Source organism: Scatophagus argus, chromosome 12, assembly GCF_020382885.2.
Source record: "Scatophagus argus isolate fScaArg1 chromosome 12, fScaArg1.pri, whole genome shotgun sequence".
In the NCBI taxonomy this organism is placed as follows: domain Eukaryota; kingdom Metazoa; phylum Chordata; class Actinopteri; family Scatophagidae; genus Scatophagus; species Scatophagus argus.
The window spans coordinates 10,760,351-10,787,486 of NC_058504.1; the positions used below are offsets into that span (position 1 = coordinate 10,760,351).

The window sequence follows — 27,136 nt, forward strand, 5'->3', positions numbered from 1 at the left end:
CTGGACTTTTACTTCCTTTAAAATCATTCTATTTTAACGCATAAACATTAGGACAACTACAGTGGAAAACATACGCTGAAAAGTAACACTTAGGTAAACTTCAATCTGTTCAACAAAAAGTGGTGCACAGATTAAAGCTATCAAAATATCTTAATGTTGTGTCACAGATGAAACGATTAGGATGCAACACTTAATTACAAAGGATGTACAGCATATGCATTGATAGTGTTTACATCAGCGTGACTGTCTGACACTAAAGGACAACCTTAAGGGAGTGTGAATCAAACACAGAGGTCTCAAATCCAAATCCTGCACGATTTTATTCTTCAATCAATTATGTTTTAAATTCTCTCTCGTTCTCTCTCTTAACCTTCATTGCAGGAACCGACTATAATATGCACGGATAAAAAAACTTGTAAAGGTAGCAGCTACATGTTTACACTGCAGACTCACTCAGTCATTTTTGGGTTTTTTGACACTGCTTACATTTCTGCATGGTGTTCGGTTTCACTTGCTGATTCTATTTTCTGCCACTGTGCATGGATGATCCTACAGAGGCAGGACCCCACAAGCCCCCCGCCCCCTTTCCACTCCTCATGGGAAAGGCCAAGGCTAAGGATGAGGCCAGGCGAGAGAAAAAGAGAGAGACAGGATGGTGCTCAAGTGGGAGCATTTAGCCACTTGTGAAGTTAGAGAAAAAAATGCTATGGTAAAAACTCAAGTGGCATGGCAGGCTAAATGGGTTTCTCTCTTTCTCAGTTTCTCCTGTGAATCTCGGAGGACTCTGTAGCAGCACACTGCTGAATATCTGAGTCACTCAGTCTATCGCAGCTGAAATGTATCTCGATGTTTCAAATGGCTGGGGCACTCGAGCTGCACGGTTAGATGGAGAAATGTCAGGCTACACAGACAAGAAGAGAGATGATGAAAGGATCAAAAAAGAGGAAAGACAGTGGAGAGAGGCTCAGGTGTGTGTGTGTGTGTGTGTGTGTGTGTGCGTGTGTGTGCACATGTCTGAATGTGCATCATTATGTACATTAATCGTATCCTCCTCATATTAGTAAGTGGTAATTTTCACCTCCATGATGTAACCATTATCCACTCTGATTTCACCTGTTCTCCTCTTTCTCTCCTCCTCTACTGTGGCCTTTCTTTCCTGTCATTTATGCAGTAATAGACACTCAGCTGATTAACTAATGGGGGCCAGATGTTTGGAAAATGTTTAAATTCTGTTTGAGTGTCAGAATCCTGCGTAAGTTTGGTAGTAACACCCAGGACTGCTGACGTCATTTTAATGTGCATTGTCATAATGTCATAAGTGTGGGCAAAATTGTTTAGCTTGTATCATGTATCATTAAAATATAATTGCAATTTTGGAAAATATGACTCATCCAGTGCACAAAAATATTGCAAAGATTAGATTAAAAAAATGGAACAGTTTGACCAAAAAAACCCTCACAACTGGGAAAAACACAGGCACAGCTATTTGTGACCATAATGTTCTAAACTTTTTTCTTCTTTAAGCAAGAAGTTTAGAACATCTTCAGAGTCTCATGTTCTCTAGTTATGAGCCAAAACATCAAAAGCGGCATGAACAGCCAGTGGTGAAATTGGATCTGAAATATGGCCAAAAACCTAATCACTCGCTCCTAAAAATTGCAATATGATTATATGTAAACACTAAATCAAAACGCCGCTGTGAGAAATTAAATAGCTTTATATAGCTTTTATAATAGCATAGGCAGAAACAGGAAAGTTTGAAAGAGGGCAGCAGTGTTTCAGAGCAGAGATTTTACATTCTCATCTCTTGTTCCTGCAAAATTTTCACTTTCCTTAGAAAAAAACCCCCAAAAACCCAGACACTAAATACTTAATCTTTTCAAAGCATCCTCTCTTGATATGTACTGTATGTCCTATTTTTATAACAAGTGCTTCTGAGAACTCAGCTCTGTCTCTCTATAAATACATACAAGCATGGAGGACAACAAAGACTAAAGCTGGACAGAAAATCTGGGTTATGCAACACGGTTCGTATAAAATATTGAGCATATGAAAATAAGACTAAGCAACACTGAAAGCATCGCAGTGCTCCAGTTTATTTCTCTTTGTCACTGCAGAGAGGATAGTGTGAATGGTGTGTTTCTCTGTGGTGTGTGTGTGTGTGTAGGTGCAGATATGTCTCTATACATGGGGAATTCTTATGATGGTGAATACAACTAAAAAACACTGCCCTCTGTCATGTGCACTTACTGTCTCTGAGCGCTTTTGTGAGTCAAAGGAACCCGGTTTCATTTGATTTAAAGTGAGATTTTTTTTGTTAATCACAAGTCATAATTGTACAATACTGGTAAACGTTAAAATGAAACAGAACAGTGGGGAAGAGTCATTAAGTCAGAAAACTGACTCAGTAATGTCAATTATACAGCAATAGCTTACTAAAATGAGCTAACATCAAGCTGCCAGAAGCTGCTGTTCACAGCAGACCAAACTGAGATGTAGCAGCAAAATCCCTGAGGGGACCGAACTGAGCAGAAATGTTTTTGATTGCTTATGAATTCACCTTTACATCTCTAAGAGGATCATGTTGTTTTTTTCTTTCAAACACTCTCACTTTAAAAGCTCTTTAAAATGGACAACTTTTGATAATAAAACACTCAAGATGATTAAAATATTATTAAGAGAGAGCCAGAGAGCTCTATTGGACTGCAGTCTTTGAAGTTACAGTGCAGGCGTTGTTCTCTAACAGGAGCCTCTGCGTTACCGCCTTAAAAAACAAATTAAATATCTGAGCCTTCTTTATCAAAGTCAAATTCTCTTTTAAACACAGGTCAACAAAATGTTTGATCCCTCTTGGCCAAACCTTGATTAAAACAATCCAAGAAATGCCCTTAAAGAGTGCTCGTGAGATACAGCACTGATCTCATTTTGTGTTTGTGTGTGTGTATGTGTGTTTGAACATGACTCACTTATGAAATTTGTCTGGCCAGTGTAGATGGTGTACTGCAGCTCATAGGAAGTGACACTGAACTCGTCCTCTGACGTCCAGTGGACAGTGATGGTGTCATGGGAGGCTGTGCACAGCTCATCTCTTATGGATGGCGGGTTGGGGGCTGCACAAGAACATGATACTTAGTAAAAACTTCACAGTAAAAACTAAAGTAGTTATAGTAGTCATAGTTAATTTTGATTTAATATAGAATTTAATATCAAATAAAATTAAAAGTATAAATGCATCAATTCAAACATAATGGTGTTTCCACTGTAAATCAGACAGGCACATCTCTTACCTGTAAGGTAATCAAGTCCTTCAAGGATCTTCTTCTCTCGGGAAAAGTCCAGGGCAAAGTTGTCAAATGCTTCATTCAGGTTGACATCAGGGATGAGTACCTGGGAGGAGGCTGTCGCCATGGCAACCCTTTTAGAGCAGTCAGGTGGTGAACAGTAGTAGTTTGTAGAGTCCAGAAAAGGATGAGAGAGAGAGAGAGAATACAAAACTTAAAAAAGAAGACTACATTATAAAAACATCTACACCTTGTAACCGCAGTGTCTTGCAACCTGCCCCACCATCGTAAACACTGATGAACCAGACACACTGACACACTGACTCCAGAGTCTGTACAGCTTTGTGGGAACTTGCGCCCACTTGTGCTTTGAGCATCAGTGAGCCATCTGTGGCAGTAGCCAGCCTGAACCACAGTGTTGGCAGGGTAACGGAGCTGAGCACAGACCAGCGAGAGTCCTTGAGACTTTTTCTCCTCACTAAAGAGAAAGCAGTTGGTCAATAAACCCCTTGGACCCAGTGCTGGAAAAATGGGACATTAAAGATGCTACGCTAGCTGCATATTTTTCACAGGTCTTTGTGAGAGAACAAGTGAGAAACCTGTCGGCCGGTGGTGAGAGGAAGGGATGAAGGTATTACACCAGTATGCAGGTGGAAAGATAAACTGCAGAGCCAGGCTTGTAAATGATAGGCCTGACAGGAGCCACAGAGGTTTAGTATATTACTCTAAACTCTACTCTAAAACTACAAACTTATTGAAGGGCAGGGGTTTTAAAATGTTTTTTAATTTTTATTAAAAATCTCAGCACATACAGGAGAAAGAGAAATGAAAGCTATAATGAGATCAACTTCATTCACTTGCTTTTTTGTCTGTAAGTCTAATGAATTAAATTAAGTGAAATCAGTCTCTTCGGCAGCACGCAGATTCAGAGTACAAGTTAAGCTGTTAAACCGTTGATAGATAACAGAAATGCTCATCCCACATGAGCCATTTTGCAGCCTTGGTTCCTCAGGTGAGGCCCATTTGCTCTTTCCAGTCAAGTCAAGTCAAGGCTTAAATCTAAAGCTGACCGTGCTTCTGCCCTCAGGGCTTTGGAACAACCTGCCTGAGCAGATAAGGCACACAGAAACTTCTTTTAAATCACTTCTTAAAATCCATTTTTATAGACTTGCTTTTATGTGACGCTGTCTTTTTACTCCTTTATTCCTTTATTTTCGTCTTTTATCATTTTTATTGCTTTGATTGCTACTATTCTTTATCTGTTATCTATTTTATTGCTCCTATTCTGTTATTTTACTGCTCTTATTCTGAAATTTGTATTTATTTGTCCATGTGTTGTTGTTGTTTATGTCGGTTATATTTATTGATATTATACTGATACTTGTACTGATATTACATTGATGCTATATTGATATTTAAGTATCTTAACCCTTCACTAATTTGGTCCTGGCTCTGTTTTGACCTCACTATTTGGCTTTCTGAGTATTCTGCCTTGTCTGTCAAAACACTTTATTAATCTTACCAGTAATGTATGGTAGGAAAACTACAACGATGCCTCCAACAAATGCAAACTGATCTTCCACTCCCAGCGTTGGGGGTAACATGTTGTAAAAGTACTCCACTACAGTAACACTTTACTCACGGCATCGTTTTGAAGAGCATTTTGGTAATATTGTCACATAATACTATCACATTTCCTATGTTAAGTAATGTATTGTGAAATTTCCCAGGCTGGGATTAATAAAGGATATCTATCTATCTTTCTATCTATCTATCTATTACCATCTGACTTCGTTGCCTGAGCTTAACGACGTCGTAAAGGACACAGTAAATATCTCTGGAAGGCTGAATGTTAGTTAGAGACTTGTTTTTTAAACTTTCCCAGATGGATATCGTTGTGTGAATGACAGCCATTGTATTCCTTTAAAATGTTTAGTAATCCAGCCTGGAATCCTCAACACTGTCCACAAGAACACTTCTGCAGCAGTGTGTGTGTGTGTGTGTGTGTATGTCTGGGCACCACATCACCCACCTTTCTGCTACATTTCGGGCGGTCTGGAGGAAACGAGCGTGGTCGTTCTCCTTCAGGCTCTGCTCAGCTTGTGTGATGAGGGCGCTTGAACGCTCCAGACACTGGCGACAATTTGCAATCTGCTGAGCCAACTTGCGCAGTTTCATCACCTGGAACCCACACAAATACAGGACATGTTGCATGTTGTAACACACTGATTTATCTTGATTTGATTTATCTGAGCTTTACATTCCATTGTTTTAGACACTAGACTATTCAAATCTTAGAAATAACTACACAGACAAATACACCAACTCAATAATACCCGGTCTCGACAAATACAAGCATCACGTTGTTCTTCTGTGCATGAATTCTCGGCCATATGCTGTTTTTCATCATCACTTTGAAAACTCAGACAAAAGTAGTTCTGGTGTTATTGAGCTTTTAGGCTCAACTCACGTGGCTGAAAACAACTTTCCTCGTGGCAACACACATCCCTTCAGCTGCTCACATTTGGGGAAAAAGGTGCCTCAGGGTTCAAGACACCTCAAAAAATGCATCTCAATTGTGCTCCAGTGATTTCAATATGAAGTATTCATCATTGTGACAGTCACTGAAAGTCACTCCGCAAATATGCTCAGCAGTTTCAGCAAACGTAATTAAAGTTTGCTGCCAAATTGCTCTAAAACAGTCAGTATTAGTAGCACCCCCTCCCGAGATGAATCCTGCTGGGCGAAACCAAAAAGTTGCCATTTGGCAGAATATTGATATAACTGAAATGTCATTACTGTAAGAGAACAAAACTAAAGCATACACAAGCCCTAGGAATCTTGGACGGATGCTGAATGTGTTGGACACTGACCAAAAGCCAATCTTGTCCCAGGAATCTTCGAAATATGTGTAATTAATTTAACTTGTAGAAGTGAGCAAAGGATATTATCACACATCTGCACAGTGATGCGGATACACACACAAACAGAGACAGGAAAACATGGAGACAGGGAGACACCAAGAATGCAGAGGGGAGGACACAGTCGTGGTTATGGGATCGGAGTTGAAGTGAACCCATGGGAATAATCCTGATATTCTCACACTGACCCTACGAACACGTTACACAACAGAAGGGCAGAGGTGAACAGCACAATGCATTGTTATCTGACAGTCAGAGAGAGATTTACAGCAGGCTTCTCATGCCTTTCTATTTACAATAGTAAAAATACTTACAAAAGTACCTGTACAACCAACCAGACCACAATCACTTTGCTTCAGCCTTGTAAACACATCATACACTTGGTGGTGCATGTTCAGCTAGACCAGCACAGGCAGCTGGAGGACAAACAAGAACAAACAAGAAAGAAATGGCCCACAAATACCCGCGCTAACTCGCCTCCTTTTCGTCACAAACAAGCACACTGTACTCATCAAACGACAGGTTGACCAGTCAGATCAGGGTTCAGACTCTCATACACAAACAGGCACACACAAGGTTTTGTAATGCGGTACGTTTTGACTGTAATTTGTTAGTGGATGTACTGTAATGTAATTTCCGAGTGGTCATAAGGAAGCCACTGTATGCTCATTTGAAATTAAATTTATCTTCAATAAGGCTGGCATCCTGATTCCCCTAATGAATTTAGTTTGATGAAATTCTGCACAGGAAGCAACACGGGCTGCTTGTGAGCCTCGAGACTGGTGAAAGGTGAGCTGAAGAATAAAATAACGGCTCTGCTGCTTGAGTCTCAGCAATGATGATTAAATGACTCCTCAGGGAACTTTTATATGGAAAACAGCAAAGTTGCCTGTTGGTCTGAAAACAGCATACTTTCAGTAACTGCTAACAACACGAATCTCCAAACACAAAATGAAACTAAAACATTTGAAATGATGAGTGCCCTTAAAGGATTAGTCATCTGTATTTTCACCAGCAAATTTTTGCCTGTAGGGCTTGATTATGTAAATAAAGATTTAGAAAAAAAAAAAACAAAACAAAATGTGTGGCAGTCGATTAAGAGCATGTTGTCAAAAGCTCTCAAAGAACCAAATGAGCATCTAATGTGCACTCACTTTCTAGTGCTGGGAAAGCTGCTACCGCTTAAAAAACCTATCTGAGCTGGCGATTTAATGGAGTTTTCAATTGCTGTCTTAGCTACTCTTCCAGTCACAGAATGTCACGTCATAATCTGTTGTCACTGTAAATGACATTTGAGCAGGTTGTCGACTGCAGACAGGACAAGCAAGACGGGTTTAATGGATGGGTTATTATTCGGCAACATATGCCGTAAACAACTTTACAGATGATTACTCCCTCTTCCTCAAAATAACGGACAATATGGCAGGTGTGTGCGTGTGTGCGCCTCACCTCGTGGAAAGAACTGTTTCATCTAAAGCTGAGATACAGCAGACTGTTTAAACGCATCTTAAATACAGCGATGCCAGTCCGTCAGGATTAGTTTGTTCCTCAGAGCTCTACGAGGTTATCAAACAGTCCTTCTCTTAAAAATCTCAGGACAGCACAGGAAGTGGAGTGTCCAAAAATATATGTAGCTTTAGTGAAATGAAGGATTTTGTGAATTAGTCTGTGCTCAGTTAACTTCTGCCAGATAAGCAGCATAGCAAGCTAGCTATGTTAGATGTAGACACAAAAACTTGCTCAACAGAAAAAATATGCTTATTCACTGTTTGTAAGAGGATCAATACCACTCTCATGTCTGTAAACAGGAGTGTCACAACGTTTGCATAATCTGTACAAAAAAAACTGAAGTGCAAATGTGGAGCTTGTGGCACAAAAGTTCATTGTCCGGTAAAGGGAAACAGATTGTTTCACCACTTAAAGCATTAAGATATAGAGTAATCAGTGATGCATCTTCACCTCCTCCCACAGCACTAAAGAAAAGCCAAAATATAACGTACATGAATGCTTCCACTTTGGCTGATGACATCATTCATAGCCCAAGATGGATCGAGTACTTGTCCATACACCCTTCTGACCAAATGGCCAGCAGCACTCAGCTGTCAATGATGTTTCATCCCCTTTTCTAAGCATCAAATATATAATTAAAACCAAACTTATCAGAACGATGAACGCTTGATAAAATGACAAAGACCATCTTTGCGAAAAGTTTATGTGACGTGCACATTGAGTTTCTATACGACCTATAATGGAGCCAGCCACCAGGGGGCGATCAAGATGTTTTGGCTTTGCTTTTGGGGAGCTGTCATCTCGGTCGTCTTTAAGATAAGATAGGCCTTTATTAGTCCCACAGTGGGGAAATACAGTCAGTAGTTAGTAAAAATGTCTAATGCTGTTGTTTTCCTGCTGAGGACCGTCTTCAGCAGTCAGTAAACTGAAGGTTTGAATGACATAATGACACACTCAAGGCTCGAAAATGAATTAAAATAGGTTGCGAATGAGTAAGGAAGGATGGGAGACAAGCACAGTCACACACTCTCTCGCACACACCAGACCACATGGGAACGTTGTGTGTTTTGTTTGGGCACAGAGAGATTAGGCATGACTGCGCTCTCCTTAGAGAGAGACAGAGCTCATTAAGAGGAGGTGAGGGAGGGAGAGAGAGAGAGAAAGAAAGAGATAGAGACAGAAAGAGCATTTTGCTCAGCTCTGCTCACCATGATCATGCCTACATAATCCTGTTATTCTGTTGCAGTCACCTCTGAGCATTTTCCTTTCCTACACTGTCCTTAACAGAAAAAAAAAAACAAAACAGAACAAAAAAAAACATGAGTGGTTTGTTGGAACGCCTAAAACAACCTTCCTTTACCTGACCTCCAATGGCTTCTCCCTCCTCTCAGGCAAACATCCATTTTAACACAACCATGATTATTTGAATTACTCAAGGTTCATTTCATTACTCTTTCTTGATCCGTAAACAGCCTCAAATATTAACACATCACCTGCAGGCCGACATCAATCAAGTGTTCCTCCAGTGTTTTGTGTGTTCCTCCCCTCTTACCTCCGCCTCCTGCATTTCACTCCTCTAGCCTCCGTTAGACAGCCTCTTACAGACCCAGACTCTCAGGAGAACAAGTATTGCTCTTTGTCTGCAATCACTGCGGACACACTCTTGCTCTCTCTCTCTCTCTTACACACACACACACACACACACCAGCACACCTACTTCAGTGCTTGTGTTCAGTGTTTGGAAACCTTTCATCTTTCGACAAAGCTCTTTTGCTGCTTCAGAGAATCTTCCAAAAGCACTTAAAATTTCACCTCTGGGAGGTTGAGATTCATAGTTTGCCTTTATCCTGAAACCCTAAGCAGGGAGACAACCACTCATATACACACGGGCATGTGTCCACACATGCACACGCAAGCACACACAGATGCCTGTACAGTACGTCCTGCACTCACTTGAAAACATCAGCAAAAGGTTCACAACAGTCTTTGCTGCCATCTCAGATTCTTTCTGCACACACACACACACACACAAACACAAACACAGGTTGGCTTCCTTCACCTGGGAGTAACCAGCAACCAGTCTCATAAAGACTAACACAGAGAAACATGGGCAAGCGTGTTGCGCTGCTGCTCTCTTATTCATTCTCTTGTACAAATCTGTTTCCGTAACAGTGGACTGTAACGCGGAGCTGAGTTTTCTTCCTGATGTATTTGGTTGCTTCAGATGGCAGTGAGCTGTGACTGAACCGATACTGAAACGTAAAGTGAAACCAGTAAACTCCACATCTGTCTGTTATAAACCTAAAAGCGAATTAATTGATATTCTTAACATGAACACTGAATTAAATGTATAATGTCCAATTAGTCACTTGCAATTACAGCGGCAGTTGTTTAGCCACTTTTAGCTAATTGTCTTGTTGTTTTGTTAAAAAAACAAAAACAAAAAATTCGAACACATTGTAGATGATCAGCCAGATAAAGTTAGTGACTAGCTGCTGAAGAAACAGACACTTCTTCTCAGGGATTGGACACACACACCCAGAGCTAAAAGGTCAGGGAATGATTTAATGCTGCTCTGTGTCTGCTGCATGTGTAAACAGGGAACTCACTGCTAATGCTAACTGAAGCATCGTTTTGAAGCAATATAACTTCAAGACAGTTCGTTTGTCGTCAAGGCACAGAACGTTTTCTGTGTTGTGTCTTTATGGTCTTTAGTGGAGCTTTATTATTCAAATATCTCTCGAGACAAACCTGAAACTGAAAAAAGCATTAACGGCATACTTTACCTTAGACTCTTTGATCTTCACGGCGATGACCTGTTTCCTTTGGCGGATGATCTCCACCAGCTCGTCACACTCTTCCACCAGCTTGGCTTCATGCATGGCTGTGTTCACCTGGAGAGAGCAACAGGTACACATGTGAACATCACTGGGAGGTCCCCCTATATGGATTTCCTGAGTCGAGCTAAAGTAAGATTGCTTACACACACCCTCATACACACTCATATTCCAAGAAAAGCACATGGATTAGAATGAACTTGTGACGAACTGAGACAAGTGATTTCCAACTCTTTAATTATATTTGCGGAAAGACAAGGAATCCTTTACAATCCTTACTTTACAATCTAGATATTCATCCAGGGGGAAATAAAACATGAGTTTAGAGTCAGGCAGGCAACGTCAGGTTAAACGAAAAAGTAGAAACATGTCGAGAGAAGTTGGAAATGTATTTTTTTTTTTTACTCAGAAATGTTCTATGTTCTAGGAAAGCCTTTAAGGATGTCTACACTGCTGCTGGATTTAAACCACCTCTAATAATGTAACACTAATATCTACTATACAGGACAAAAACACGATATGCTAAGAGAGTGCTGCAAGAAATTCATTACAGGTGCACCTTTTTTGAAACATGGGTTGGAAGAATGTTGGAGTATGCAATACATTGTTACAAAAGCCAAAAAGGGCCAGTGTAGACGGTAATAATTAATTAAACGACAGAATTTGCTTATGCCACGTCAGTTTAATAGATTTTGCGATTATTTCAGGACCAAAGTTGCCAAGGAAACCCATCATCAGTTCACCATCTCAGGCCAGCATTAAATGAACAGCCAACTTCAAACTTGTGTGGGTAGAAAGTGTTGACACTCTGGGTGCTTGCTGATCTGGAGAGCTGAACCACTACCAACAGGTTTGCCATTTGTAAAGTACAATTATAACTTCACCTACAGCTAAGGCAGGAGCTCAGATGGGAAAAAAAAAAAAAAGTTCAGATGCACTGCTTCATCTTCACTGCTGAGGGACATCTGACTCGTCACCGTGAGTGGCTGCGATTCCCATTTCATCACTAAATTTAATCTGAAGTTCTCCAAACATGTGAGTGAGAAACTGCATCAGTCTGAATGAGGCAAAACTTGTTACGCTTGGCCTCCTCATGTCATGTGAGAAAAACCTTATCACTGTTTTCTCTGCTCCAAGAAATGTCGCTGTGACGTGACGCAAGGATGCAAAACGTTCCCGTGTACCATCAAAGATAGATTTCCCACAAAGTTGCAGTCACACAGAGTTGTACTGTGAGCCCAACTCCTCCACAGTGATGACAGGAGTCACCACTATTTTGTCTGCGGGAGCCAATTCAGACTAAATCAAAGAAATGACAAATCAACTCCGGGAATATGCTCAGAAAGAAATCACTGCAGCGCAATGGCAGCGGGAGGCTTTCACTCAAACAGACAGCTTCAGAGCAATCCAGAAAAACCACACGGGAGAGGAGAAATTCCAAACCCAAATCAAACAGAGGCATCCATCGAGGATGATCTTTAAGACCACCAAAATTCGCTAACAACTGCTTCACTAGATGCTATTGTGTTTGTTGTCAGAAAAGCACTGGTGAGTGTTTTCTGCAGTGACTGACTGTAGAACTGCTGAGCTGGTGACCCTCCTACAGTATTACAGCAGAGGACGTATTGTGCAGGAAGCCTTTCGCTGCTCCGACCGAGTGTGCCAAACTTTAGCAAAATTTGAATCAAAGATCCCACCAACATTGCGACAATACGTTCACAAAATAATTTGAGAGAATGAAGAAATGTTGAACCAGTAAAACCAAAATGACAAATTATTTTTGTAAACTGTCTAATTGGAATGGATTTCAGTCTTCAGTAGTTCGGTAGTTACAATATGTCTTTTATTGTCTTGTAGAAGTTTTATTTAAAGCATCTTAAATATATGACTTGTCATCACTATTTATTATTTGTATCATCTGCAGAATTAATTGGGTTTTTGACATTTAAATTGTTTTACCACATGTTCATTTTGTCTATTTACTTTTAACCAATAAAATAAGGTCATTCAAATTATCTTAATTAAAAAATGACAGTAATTCAAAATAATTCAACTGTAAATCAAGAGAGAGAGAGAGAGAGATATTTATCTTTTTATCCGGAAATTTTACAGGGTTGTGACTTTCTGTCATGCTACAGACTATCAGACTGCTTACCCCAACAACCAGGTTCCACTCATCACTCCGCAAAGCTCATAACAACATGCAGATCCACTTAAGCCTGATTATTCACATGCACATGCACACACACACACACAGACACACACTGATTTCTGCAAAGAGCCATCTTATGACTGCAGGTCAGTAATTAAGCAGGATAAATGCAGCCGCCCAGGATCACTGTGAATTACAACTCCAACTTGGCAGCTCAGAGTTATGGAAACAATCTTCATCTGCGTCCTCCCCTCACTCAAAACCTCCTGCCAACTCGTGGCATCATGATCCACTCCCTGTTACACAAACACTGTCACCTGCTGCGCGTCTCCCTATTCATCAGCCTCCTCTGCAGGTGCGCTGAAAATACAATGCCACCTCCACGTTAAAGTGTAAGTGTATCACTGGAACACAGTGTGTGAGACTTTCCAGCTGCTCTTACTATCAAAAGAGTTCACAAAAAGCAGTGAAAACGCTGTCTGAGATGGACAGTAGGAGATAAGCTACCAGCCGTCTTCATGCTAATATTTATGATTGTAATATTTTACAAACTAATTGGGATTATACTTTAAAAGGCGACGCAGGTGACACCGAAATACGCGCCATTCAGTGCGTTCCACTAATTATCTCATGAGGACAAATAAAATAAAATAAAAAATATCACAGCCACATGTCGGTATCAGCAGTCATAATTACACTCTTCTAGGTAAGAAGATGAAATGCAGACATAATTAGCAACTGAATAATACTGAATAAGCCCATCTAGCCCATTATGATGAAAATGTCGCCCACAGAGTGCGATATGACAGCAGAATAATTAAATCCAAAAGGGGATGTCATTACAAACCTAAATCTGGTAGAATTACTTCCACCTCTAGTTCTCTGATTGGATGGCTACTTTGAACACATATGCTCCCACTGAGTTCAGCTCAGAAATATTCACCCATATTTATATTCTGTGGAAATGAGCACTGTATTACTTACACCCTGAAATGAAATAAAAATGAGCCACGCAGCTACAGTTTTTTCAAGTAAATGACTGACAGACACCATTCACCAACCACTCTGCTCTGCGCTGTTATTAAAAATAATGACAGAACTGATGCGTGTGGCTGAGCAGAGTGATGGTGTCAGTCACCCTGAGGACAGCTAAACTCAGAATGAGGAGGAAAGTCTTAAATTCCCCTGATATTTTGGGGCAAAATTACTAACATAATCCCTCCTGATACATAAACTGAGCTGTCTGTGTTTTAATGATGTTGCACTGCCCATCCAGCCTTGATAATGGCCTTGATAATGTGAATGTGTACTAAAAACATCAACAGATGCAACACCACAGCCACATCTCAAACCCTGTCAAAAGTGGATAAATCACCAACTCAAAGACATAACAAATCCCAGTTTATCTTTAAATTGTTCAGCTGTTCAAATCAATGCAAGTATAAATCAAATATACCGCCACTGGCAGATGTATAAATATTCACAAGATGTCTGAAACAAGGAAAAAATATTTAGATTTGAATAATTTATACATTATATGCTTTATATAGGTCCAAGGAATTGCTGGAGTGAAAAGATACAGAATACATAGGCAATACTGATACTGAGGTTGAGGAGTCCTAAGACAAAATTATAGAAGAAAAGAAAGAATTTAAGCCTGCCTAAAAGTCTAAAAGTGCTAGAAAAACACAACGTAAGCCTGGCAACATCATCTCTGACAGATGGCAACACGGAGCCAATCGGACAACATCACACAATATGATGAAGAAGAAAAGGACAGACTTCATTAATCCCTTTAGGTTCACACACACATACACACACACACATACAGGCCCAAAATGCACACAAACATGACCTACACACTTGCATTAAAGCACAGAGAGACATCAGAATGGAGAGGGGGAAAAAATATTGTTTTAATAATTAATTTGAGGCCTTTCATGCCTCTGTTTGATGGTTGAAGGTAGAAGGATGACAGGATAATGAATAAAAGAGAAATGTGGAATGACACTCAACAAAACAAAATGTCCCAGTTGGTAATGAATCAGGGATGTTGTAGCTCAGGGTTGGTGCTGTAACCCTTAGGCCACTGGGGCATGTCCAACATATATCATTTTGTAACAGTCCTGAGAGATAACTCAAACTGAGATAACGCAGCTGACTTTCAGTGGAATTGGGTCACACGTGCATTTTTACAACACTGTTAAAACACTGTTACAGCGTTCATACTGAAAATTAATAATTCTAACCTAACGGTAATTAAGAATTAAATCGAAAACATACTACAACACATTTTGATGTTTATTTAGATTCGACTTTGCACATATTGTTGTATATTGTATATCAATATTGCAGACATATTTCCTTGCCTTGTAGCACACCCATCAACTTTGGCATGTGGACATGTGGGGATGAAACTGCTGACAACAATAACAGAAAATTGAACGATGTATGGCTCCCAAAATCATCCGCTCCAGCCAAATGACTCCCATTCAAACTCTGTCAGGACTAGTCCAGGTTTAAAACAGCTGCTAACCTCTGATCGACATGAAAACCCTCACATCTTGAATCAATTCTGCGCTCACTCCACTCCCATCAGCCTCCACTGCCTCCTGTCCTGTTTTACCTTTTTCTGTTCCTTCTTTTGTGTTTGACTGGTCCTCATTCTGTCTGCTTCTCCCTGACCGTTCCAGTTTCTCCCTCAGTGCCCCCCGCCCCTCTTTTCTTTTTTCTCTCAGGCGTGATCTTCTCAAACAGATGCAAGGATTCAGTCTGACAGCTTTATCTCTGGTGCTGTCCATAAATTCTGGAATAGTTCCCAGAGATTTATGTCACCTGAATGGCACCTAATGGCTCTAAAAAAATGGCTTTATTGGTGCATCGGAGTGAAAGAAAATGTAACTGTGGCACAGATATCATGGGTGTCAGAAAGGTGGTCAGTGGAAATGCTCCACTGGCAATGAACACGAAGGCTGGCTTTTTAAGCTGACAAAGCGTTAGTTTGTCACTAATTAATCATCATGGATATTATTATGGATGATCTAGGGATGCCCATGTAAATCTGCTGTCAGCCTGTCCACCACTTCAGTCCAGACTGAAATATCTCAGTAACTGTCAGCTGGATTGCTATGAAACTGAATGATGAATTACCTGTGCCCAGAGGATGAATCAATGATATTAGTGATCCCCTGACTTTGAATCAGTAAAGTAAAAGTTTTCATATATCCTGTAAAAGATTTCAACATCTACTGCCTAAATTGGCACAGAATTTTGCACAGATATTTCTACACCCCACACGATGTAATCTAAAGACTTCATTGATCCTCTGACTTCTTCTCATCCAGTCAATCATCAGGTCCAAATTCAAACCTACCCAATATTATGACCAAATACCTGCCAAACTAATGACAGCCATATCTGCCTTAGTCGTACTTTGTGCTTAGTGCTAATTTGATAGCATGCTAAAATGCTAAACTTAAGCATGTTAGCTTTTGGTTTCAAGCACCACTCTGCCTTAGCACAGCTGCTAGCATAACTGTAAACTCTGTTGATGTTTCTTTATACTTGACAAATCATCTTCCATTTCACTAAAATGTTGTATATATAAACAAATGGACTTAATGGATGGAGGGAAGAACATTGACATAAAAACTTTCTACAATTACTGAGAAATGGAAACAGTGACTGTATGAAGGCAATGATTTTATTTTATTATATGCCATTATCCCACTGCATTGATGTCCTCATCTTCCCCTGAAAGTGGAGTCACAAATGGCTTTGGAAGTAGAGCAAAGACAAATAACACCAGCAGACTGTTTGATCTCACTGATGCACTAGTAGAAAGGTAAAGAGAGGCGAGATGAGACCTGATACAAAGGATTAGGCAGCATTACCGCCATCTCCACACAGGTGATTCATATTCTGCACACAGTGGGATTAACTTCAGTGTACATAAACCTAGACAGGTCTTGTCTAATGACTTAAATCTCATTGTTTAATCAGTAGACACACATGTCTGAAGATTAAAACCCACTAGGCTTCAGTCTGATGTGATTCTTTCCGTTTTCCATCAGTGCTAATACACATGCTCACAACCTTTACCGTGAGCTACTTTAGTTTCCACCCACCTGGCAACAATATTCGAGGGGTTGGAAAAACTGGCTGTCGCTTTTACTGCCTCCTCAAACCAGACTTCCTCCACATTAGCTTTGTCTAGATAATGTGTTGCCTACAATGAGATACAATGTTTGAGATGGACAACCTATGGCTTATTAAGGAGCGCCCTCATTAAAAGCTGCCAGCGAACACGCTTTGTTGCAACACAATCTGTTTCAGGAGGGTTATTTGAACCACCTCCTGAGTGAGCACGAACATAGAGAGTCAGAGTGAGAAAAAGTTGAACATAGCAAGACAAAAACTTATCAACTGTCAGGATGCAAGATGGGTTCAGAGTAGAGAGACGTTGAAAACAAAATCAAGAGCTTCACAGCATGGCAAAGTTCTAAGTCTCAGATGCACAAGCACGGTGGTGCAGTGGTTAGCGCTGTCGCCTCATAGCAAGAGGGTTCCAAATCCCAGTCTGGGCCCTTCTATGTTTGCATGTTCTCTGTTCTGTGCAAGCGTGGGTTTTCTCCAGGTACTCCGGGTTCCTCCCACAATACCAAAAACATGCACATTAGGTTAACTGGCTACTCTACATTGCCGTTAGGTGTGAGTGTGAGAGTGTGTGGTTGTCTGTCTTTGTGTGTCAGCTCTGTGATTGACTGGCGACCAGTCCAGGGTGTACCCCGCCTCTTGCCTGTAGTCAGCTGGGATAGGCTTCAGCTGACGGACGACCCTGACGGATAAGCGGTATAGAAAATGGATCCCTGGAAATTACACGAACATCTGCTCAAAACTTGTCCAGAGGTAACAGCAAAAAAATGTGTGTATACTTTGAGATGTCCAAGTGAACAAGAGGGAAAAACTTGGGAACAGCTGGGGTGAAACTGGGACATATTTTTGGACTTATTTTTGGACTGGATCCAATAAATGTTTGACATTTTTGCTTGAAAAATAAATTAAACTTAGTCCATTATCAAAACAGTTGACAATTAATTTTCTTTCAATCGATTTATTGATGCATCTCTACAAAGAATATGCAGGTAACATGTGAACGATGAGTATCATCTCATCTCTCAGATTTTACCTTTGGTCTACATTTGGTCTCAATTATGACTGTACCAGCATCTATGCAATATGACAGCCTTACCGAGTGTCTCTTCTCTGCAGCCTATTAAAATGCAGCCAGCGATCTGCTATTGAATGCATAACAACGATGTGCGTTAGCTCCACAACAATCACGTCAAATGCTTCAAATGACTTCAAATGACACCATTTTCTCAGCATTTTCAAGAATGCTGAACATTATTCTAAATGTCATTAAGCACAGCAATGGATTTAACAACTTTGCACCAAATATTATTACAAGGGCAGAGGGCTCCCAAGAAAGAAACATCCTACACATCAAGTCAGTGCATCCTTTCCAACACTGAAGAGAAGCTAACTCCCGAGAAGAGAACCCCAGGAGAACGAGGCTGCATAGCTGCTGTGTGTGCCGACACACTGAGAGTTGATACATGCTGTGTTTGATCATATCTTTGGCACCAATACAATATGATGCAAACAAGGAGGAGAGGAATCCAGGTCATGCTCAAAACCCTTCAGAGATTTCTTCCTTTGTACAAACTTCTTTTGCACAAACTCTTTTTTTTTTATTCCCTGTCTGTGTTGTTTTGCATTATTCTGGGAGATACAGCACGAGGGCTGGATCTGTTTCGGTCAAAAGATCATTGGTTGTCACGCTAACACTCGCATTGTTGTTTCCTCTTCCACTGCTTGCCCTCTCAACCCTGCTTGATCTCTTCCTTTTCCAGTACCTTTTTCCTTATCCTTTCCTTTCCTTCCTGCTTGCCTCCTCTTTTACTTGCAGAACATTTTCACCCATCTTCTCCTGACCAACATAAAGAGCCACAGCACATGAATGTGAACTCACCTGAATACATTATGGTCCATCACTACTCACATTTAAACTTGTTGACATTGACATTACACAGGAGAATAGCTCTGAATGGGTACAAACCAGGCAGGAAAAAATATTTTGTTACAACTGACAAGTTGCTTAGGAGTCAATGCAGCATACCCATCCCCCCAATGTCGTCACTCCTCATTTCTTTTTGATAAATATTTGGTGAGATTCCGCTGTTGTTGTGTGGTGGCACATCATCAGTACGCAGAAAAAGACAAAAGAAGACAAACTTTTTTTTTCCCCTCCATGCGTCACTGACAAACAACGAGTCTGTACATAATGAATCTCGCAGTTATCAATTAATTCTGATTGTTTTAGTGACTGCAAGAGTTGTGTTTCACAGACCTCTGAGTGACTCTGAGAAAATAGAGTCAGGCCCAGTTAATAAGAAATGAACTGCAAAACACAGTGATGGCGACACCAGAATGCATTTGTCCTCTGTGGCCATTAATGTCAAATCTCACAGAATAATGACAGCGTTTATTAAGGGTGAGTGCCTTAAGACAGAAAGAATGCATGGGTGTTAGGACATGCACACGTTAGCAATGCAGTGCGGGTACCACTATGCATTAGCACTCTCTGGCTGGATTCAGACACTACCTCCATTAAATCACAGCGTGAGCCCAAATGGAAGAGGTCAACAGTGACAAGGCTGGCTGAGGTATAATCTGCAGACAGATATGGGTTCACGCTAGGACAGCAGAGTGCAAACTCCTATGCTGTCAATAAACCAGGTGAGCTGTGAGAAACTACCGTCTTGTGGCAAGTCAAATTAAATTTCCACTTTGAAGTTATATGCTTTTTGACAGATAATCTGCTTTGACTTGGGAGCATAGACTACATTTATGTTACCGGTGGAACCAGTGGGAATTCAACTGTCGAGTGTATCAACAGTAATTCATCAAAAATTTGATTAAATGCAATGACACACATGAGGACCAAACTTTTGGTAGGAGCTTTGTCCACAATTAAGTGGTCATTCCAGCATCTGAAGTTGTCTGAATTACATAACTGCCTCTTTAAATGATTTGAGGGTGGATGGTTGCTGAGAGCTACTCCAGTTCATCTTTTGTTCTTGAGTCATGGCTTGAGTCAGATTGTCTGGAGAGCTTCCATCGACAAAGTACAAGAGGTTACTGAGACCATAATTGGTATCTGGTGTTTCCATTTTCAAGGCAGAGCTTTGCACCAGTCACTGGATGAAATGACACATAAAAAAGATCATTCTGCACAAGCATATTTTAGATAAAGAGAGTGAGTATAACATGTTTAAAGAACACATGTCAGTCATCATTAATGTATCTATTCTGTTTGTTTGCTGAAGTTTCTTTGAGTGTTCAACTTTCAAGTGACAATTCTCAAATTAAAATCATCTAAAAACAGAAATGCAATGCTGACGTTTTATAAACTGAACAGGAATTCAGTTCAAATTGTTTATACTCAATATGTGATGCAGCTAGTGAGTGAAACAGAGTCCTGATTTTATTGCGAGCACCACTATGATCCAGGAGGACTGAGAGACATGGAAATAAAGGGAAAAGGGTTCTGTTTCTATCACTGTACTTCTTCAAACAAATGTGTTCCAGAATGAGAGACAAGGTGTTAGGAGTGTAGCAAAAAAGCAGTCGCCAACAGCAAAGGGAGTAATCTGTACACAATCAATAACAGTGGCAGACTTCATGCAGGCTAAGGTCTAAACCTAACCCCTAAAATGTCCTCTGTTCTGATTTATTCATAGGTCTGGAACCAAACAGTGGAACCCATGGCTTTTCATGAGATTGTTTCTGAAGCTTGATACATTGATAGTGTGGGATGAGGGACTGTGTTGGCTTTAACTAAAATCTAGGCTAGCTTTAGTGGTGTGGCAGGGGAGCTACGTTATGTCGACCAACCACCAGGGGCTCTGGCCTTGTGCTTATTTCCAGCTCAGCTGGAGTCCTCCCAATTACAAATCTATAGCAGCTCCAGGGCTGTTGGCTGTTGTCCTGTAGCTGACCTTGACTTCTGGTGACCAGGATAACTGGCAACAAACAAGCCAACTTCCCTGTCAAAATCAATCGAGAATCCAACCTAATTTTATAACTTTCACACTAAATGAAGACATAGGAACATGTTGCATACCTCAACCTGTTGACAGATCTGGATCAGCTTGGCCATTTGGTTCTCTAGTTCACTGTTCCTCTTCACAAGGTTGGTCAGGTTGTTCTCCAGGGTTTGCTGTTGGGAGGGAGAAGGGAAGAGCAGGGACAAAGACCAAATATTAGCATATCTGTCAGTGTTCATTGACTAGAAAGATTATGCAATGGATGACCACCAATGTTATTGTATATACACTTCTTAAACATTCAGCCAGCCAGACACTAGCCACAACCTGGGTGATCAGTTGTATTGTATTTTGTACACATGCAATTGTGTCTTTTCATGAAACAAATAATACATAAGATATCCATCACTCTCACTGACATGAATCTGAAAATAGGGGAACAATGTCTGACATATGTGATTTTATATGATGTGGTTTAGTAGAATTTCCGGTGATGTCTCATGGCCTGTCACCAACCTAATACCCACTTAGTCCTGGTTCATATGTTTTTACATTTTACATTTATACTGAAAAGCACAGTGATTGTAAGCGTTAAAGATCTGCACTGTAAGGTTGCTACATGACCTACCTTTTTCTTGTTAATCTTTCTAATGGTAAAAACTAATCACTTTCTTACTTCACATTGGCTGCAGGTTTTTGTCTCAGCTACAACACATAAATCATATGCTAAATGTGATACTTTATCAGTGGTCACTAGTAAGATCAGTGGTGGAAGAAGTACTCACACCTTAACTTAAACAACAACATCATATACTATGGTCTAAAAACATGGATTAAAAATGTTATTCAAAAGTACTATCTGTAATATCAGTAAAATTCATAAAAAGTTCATTATGCAGAATGACTCCTTTTCATTGTGTTATATTATTACAGAATATCATATTTTTCTGTTTTGTCACTAATGAGTACATGTAAGAGCATTTTCAAGTCACATTCAATACTAAGTTAATTTGAGATGTTCTGTATACTGCTGGGTAGATTGGTAATGTAGTGCTGCATCACATCACATAAGCACATCATATGCTATTTAATATAACTAGCATGGAAAGTGTAAATTAAATGTTTGCCTCTGTACCTCTGAAATGCAGTGGAGTAGAAGTATGAAGTGGAATAAAATGGAAATAATCAAGTAAAGTATAAGTATGTCAAAATAGTACTTAAGTACAGTATTTGAGAAAATGTACTTTCCACCACTGGTTCTGTACTTTCATACTGATGCTCTTCCCTGTCCATTCAAAACAGTTTCTTCACAACCGCTATTGTTAAACAACCAGTCGTTTAAAATTGTCCAATATGTAGATGCAAACTCAATGATATGAAGGTATGTGAGATTCAAAAAATTTGATCAAAGCATGTACCAAAAATTGGCTAATATGTCACTTACTGCATCAATCAAGCAATAATCAAAAAAGAAAGAGAAAATCTCACTATTTGTTTAAAGGCACAGCACTTTTTCAGCTTTTCTGCATTGAAAGGTTGTTAAAATTCATGTCATGAAAATCTGTATAGATTTTGACCATAATTTTAAAATTACTTAAATACATAAGAGCAAACATCAGGGTTGAGAAGTCATGTCAATATCTTGATTTAAAACAGATCATGCTTCCGCTGCTAACAAAACAAATTAAGAATTCATTCACACAAAGCAATTTCTGTTTAAATGACTACAAATGCCTATAGTGCAGTTTTATTTGCCGACATAATGCGATGATTTAGCTGCATGATCTTGTCATACCTTACTTTAAAGCCACAACACCAACCATATGATCTCTAAAAAAATTAAACCAATCAACCTCCAGTAGCAATTTTAATGATCAAACGCTCAATTACTATCCCGTAACTGTGACTGTTTGTCAAACGCAAAGCAAAAGACACACACACGCGCGCGCGCACCCCCACGCTCACGAGCTCACTCAAACACAAACACGGTACAAAAGATGGGAATGGAAACGAGCAAATAGTGAGCCTGAAATAGAACTGCTGTTCAAAGGAAGCAAATCAATGATGGTGGCGACGACGACGACGAGCATCAAAACAACAACAACAACAACAACCACAGCTGCGAAGAGAAGAGCAAAACAAAGCAGCAGACAAGCGGCGGGTGTTTGAAGTAGCTTTTCTCATGCAAGTGAAAGGGAGGTGGGCTGGACGAGCACCTGGCCATGACTCTGACTGTCTGACTTCTCTTTCTGTCTGTCTGCCTGTGTGCCAGGCAGCCTCCCTACAGTCCGATACCTCCCCTGTCTGTCGCTCATCCCAGTTCGCTCTGTCTGCCTGTTGTCTGATTAAGCTTGCGCCTGCTTAAATTTTTTATTTTTTATTTTTAATCTGCCTGTTTATGCACCTCCCTGCAACCCTTCCTTATCCATCCAGGCGTCTACCTGTGTGCCTGTCTCCCTGTCTGCGTCCAAGCAGCAGGGACTGGGGGAGGATGGGGGAGGATGGGGCGGGAGGAGGAGGAGGAGGAGGAGGAGGAGGAGGAGGGGGTGGGTAAAAGGCAGCCAGGGAACTCACCGCAGCGCTTGTCTTTGAAGCCTCCATTACCGCATCTGACACTCTGCCCGGGCTCACCTGATAAGCCTACAAACACACACATACACCCACATAAGTGCACACATAAACGCACACACAGACAAGCCTGGTCGCAGCAGCATCTGCCCCAAATGAACACACAGTAACCGAAGAGGAGAACTCGTTGCTGATAAAGTTGCCACAAACGCTCTTCTTCTGGTCTTATACATGGTCTTGAATCGATATGAGATAGTGAAGCTCACAGCGGCTGTTAATATTTCTTTCCTTAAAGCTGGCGCTGGAGTTACATCACTGGAACCAGCATTTAGTTGTTGTGTCGCAGCCCTGGGTGAGTGTGTTTTTGTATGAGGGAGTCTGAAGTGGAACATCAATGAGAGGGGACAGATGGGTCATTAATTAGCAAGCTGGAGACGAAGATGATTAATACATCAGAACACAGCTGCCTCCCATGAGACTGCAGTGGAACAAACTCCTCTGTCCTCTACATGCATGCATGTGTGTGTGTGTGTGTTCTTCCTGTCTTGGTGTGTGACTCAGTAGGTATAAAAGCACATATAGATTTCACACATTTGAGCATGCATGTTGTCAGAGTCACGCTCAGGTCTCTATGTATGTAGATGACATCTGCTAATACATCAACTATCCTCTCCATAAGTGTCCACACAAAGACTTGCTGAGTGTGTGAGTGCATGTGTGTGTGTGTGTGTGTGTGTGTGTGTGTGTGTGTAGACAGGGTGCTGCCTGACTTGTGCTTGCACTCCTGTGGCTTCAGACCAGCAGGGAGGACAAGTGGCAGAGAGACAGACAGAGGGGGACAGAGGGAGAAGCAGAGGAACTGTCAACAACAAACTCATTAAAACACACAACAAGACATCAAAGTGAGCTAGCGGAGAAAAATATCCTTAGTTACCATCCTTAGTTTTCTGTTACTAGTGGCTAGTTTCAAACTAGTGATTGAATTTTATAGGTAGTAATGTCTAAATGCATTAATATCTTTGGTATGATTTCAATCCCAAGCGCTCAAATTTTGTAAACTATATCTTCTATATAAACACAGCAGACAGAGATATATGTATATGAACAGGGGAGTGACAGAAGGGTGGAAGATGTGTTAGAATGGAGGGCATAAAAGCCAAGCAGAATGAGTGATGAGTTACACTTCGTTTGCTGGAGGCACACGATGGGTCTTGCTGGGGTAGGCAGGGTTATTAACATAAGGTAATATCACTCTTCCACTGATACAGCTTTGGACGCGACATGTCAAGAGAGTGAACGGAGAGAGAGTGAGACAGAGATGGGGGGGGGGGGGGGGTTGATGGGATGGAAATAGGCACGAGTCCCGTGCTGAGAGGGGCAGCTTGGCATAGCGGCTCCAGTCTGGCCTTCCCTTTAATTCAGGCTTCAGTCTCTTCTGCGCCTCTCTTGCTCCCTTGTTATCTGTCTCTCTGTCATTCTCTACCTTTCTCTCTTTTTTGCAGTAATGTTACATCTCCTCTCCCTTTAACTTGACTTTCTGTCTCTGTGTCTCTCTACTTCAGCCCTTATTCTGTCCATCTTGGCACAGTTACAAGTGCAGCTGCTGACAGCCCATCATCTTAGGTTAGATCACCACCCCCTCATATGACTTCATTGTGTTGAGGGGCTCCTGGGTCTCATTCCTTTATAGATGTTCCCATTTCGTTTTGAAACAAAAAAAGGAAAGATCCCTATTTATATTACAGTAGCTACAGAGACAGAGAGAGAGAGGGAAAATTGTCTTTTTTTTCAGGAGACTGAACACACATTCAACTTAACTTTAACACTGCTGTCATAGTTCAATCTTTAGCCATCGTTGTTGACACAATCTGCGGTTGTAATTCAATACACATTCCAGTTAAACACTGAAATCCCACAGAAGTGCATCACAGAAAGTAAGAAATAACATGATTTGTGTCTGCAAGGTGACAATCCAAATACTTATGTTCCTGACTTCACCAGTCACTAATTTCTGCAAAAATGTCTGTGTTGTGCTTCAGTTCTAACTGTGACAGTGACTGTGACAAATTAACAGTTGGCAATTTCTGAAATCATATTAAGGTAATCCAATTACAGGGTAATGTGCTACTCCCCAGCCTGAGGCATTGGCTCAGCTCATTGTTGCTTTGCTAGAGGAACATTAAAGGACTTTCATCGGAGGTCAAATTCATGTTCAAGAAAAATACTGAGAGACAGTAAGAGAAGAGGACACAAGTGTTACGAAAATCCACTTTTCAGACAGGAGAAGGCTGTCTCCTAAACATCAGTGTGTGCTTGGCTATATGGAAAAAATGTATACATGATTTTTATCCTGCGCTGCCTCAACTGTCTAATTAGATGACAATGTCCAGAAGATGAATCTCTGGGCTGTTCAGACAACATCACAAAAATTAAACTGCCACCAGAACAAAAATGGAAAGCCCCGAGGCTAAGTATCCAACTTCAAAGTCTTTTTCTTTCAATTAATGCGAGATCCTCTCCAATGCAAAAGAGAAACACAGAAGACAGTAAGAGAAACAGAAATGAAACCGAGAGAAAAGGCGGAGAGATTAAACTCGAGAAAGAGCAACAGAATAGAACAAGCTCACTTTACAGCTGTTGTTAACGAGAGGCTTTTCAGAGTCTGGACGTGTCAGTAACACAAGCCTTCTGGGAAACTGGGTTTTTGTCTGAGGATAATATTCCATAAGGCAGAACTCTTGAGGCTGAAGAACTGTAGAGGAGTATAACAAATGGGGAGTCACGCTTGTCTCATCACCCGCTGGCTGGTGCCCAATTAATGAGATCAATGGGGATGCTTAAAACAAGCCAAAATGTTAACACTTCTTGTTTGTATCTGGCTACTTAAAGCAGACCATTTGTGCATTTCGGCTCTGCTTGCCGTGCACCAGCTTTGCTCATTTGAAGCGAGAGTTGTTTCCCAGCTACCAATTCAACATGAAAAAATGAACGTACAATGCAAATTCCCGGTCTCAACTCCGAATGAACTCCTGTGACCTTCAAGGTATAAGTAACCACATGAACATTCAAGGGATCTCAAAACAGAGGCGGTGCAGCGATAAATGGGAGCAGACAGAAAGAATATGCTTGCTTTTATCCATAGCTCTTGCAGGGGAATTTAAATAAAGTTGCTGGGATAAAGCAGGAGAAAGAAACAGGGAAAGGTATGAAAGGACGAGCCAAGTCACTGCAATCAGTCAGCCACTCAGGAGCTGTATGAATCCCAACTGCCTTTTCCTCTTAAGGCTTATTATGAGAAAAAGCCATCTTAAATGGACACAAATCCACGAGTAATTCAAGTTTTTAGCCACATGAGAGGATTAGGATTGAAAAATTTCTCTACAGGTTTGAAAGGAAATAATGAAACGTCATTACTACTGTACAACACCTAGCAGGCTAGACAGGAGCTGGGGTTTGATTTTGTTTATTAGATTTATTAGATTTTAAATTATTTGTAGGGACATACTGAACTAAGACTTACCAAAAACGAAAAGAAAGGACAGGGAAAATAATAAGAAAAGGCAAATAAACGCCGCATGAAACAAAGCTGCATCACAGACCATTGCTCAACTTTATTAGACAATGTCATATCAGGTTCCAGACTGAAGATCTTGATATTTGAATGTAAAGAGATGGGGAATTTAATGCTGCAGATTAAGGGGGCCTGGACTGAGATGAAGTGGGATTAGTAGAAAACATTGATATGGTTGAATGGGCT

General features: G+C 40.7%; 1 protein-coding gene across 3 annotated transcripts in view; it reads right to left on the reverse strand.

Annotated features, from left to right (window-relative positions):
- Window positions 1–27,136, reverse strand: part of mid2 (midline 2) — a 131,245-nt gene that overhangs the window by 20,800 nt on the left and 83,309 nt on the right. For 2 of the 3 annotated variants that reach the window (XM_046405338.1, XM_046405337.1), the window contains exons 3-8: window positions 23,386–23,451; window positions 20,889–20,984; window positions 10,498–10,605; window positions 5,314–5,462; window positions 3,288–3,415; window positions 2,967–3,110 (exon numbers count right to left, since the gene is read on the reverse strand). In XM_046405338.1, coding sequence (XP_046261294.1) covers window positions 2,967–3,110; window positions 3,288–3,415; window positions 5,314–5,462; window positions 10,498–10,605; window positions 20,889–20,984; window positions 23,386–23,451 — 691 coding nt within the window. The remainder of the gene's footprint in view (window positions 1–2,966; window positions 3,111–3,287; window positions 3,416–5,313; window positions 5,463–10,497; window positions 10,606–20,888; window positions 20,985–23,385; window positions 23,452–27,136) is intronic. The other variant, XM_046405339.1, reaches the window with a different exon arrangement.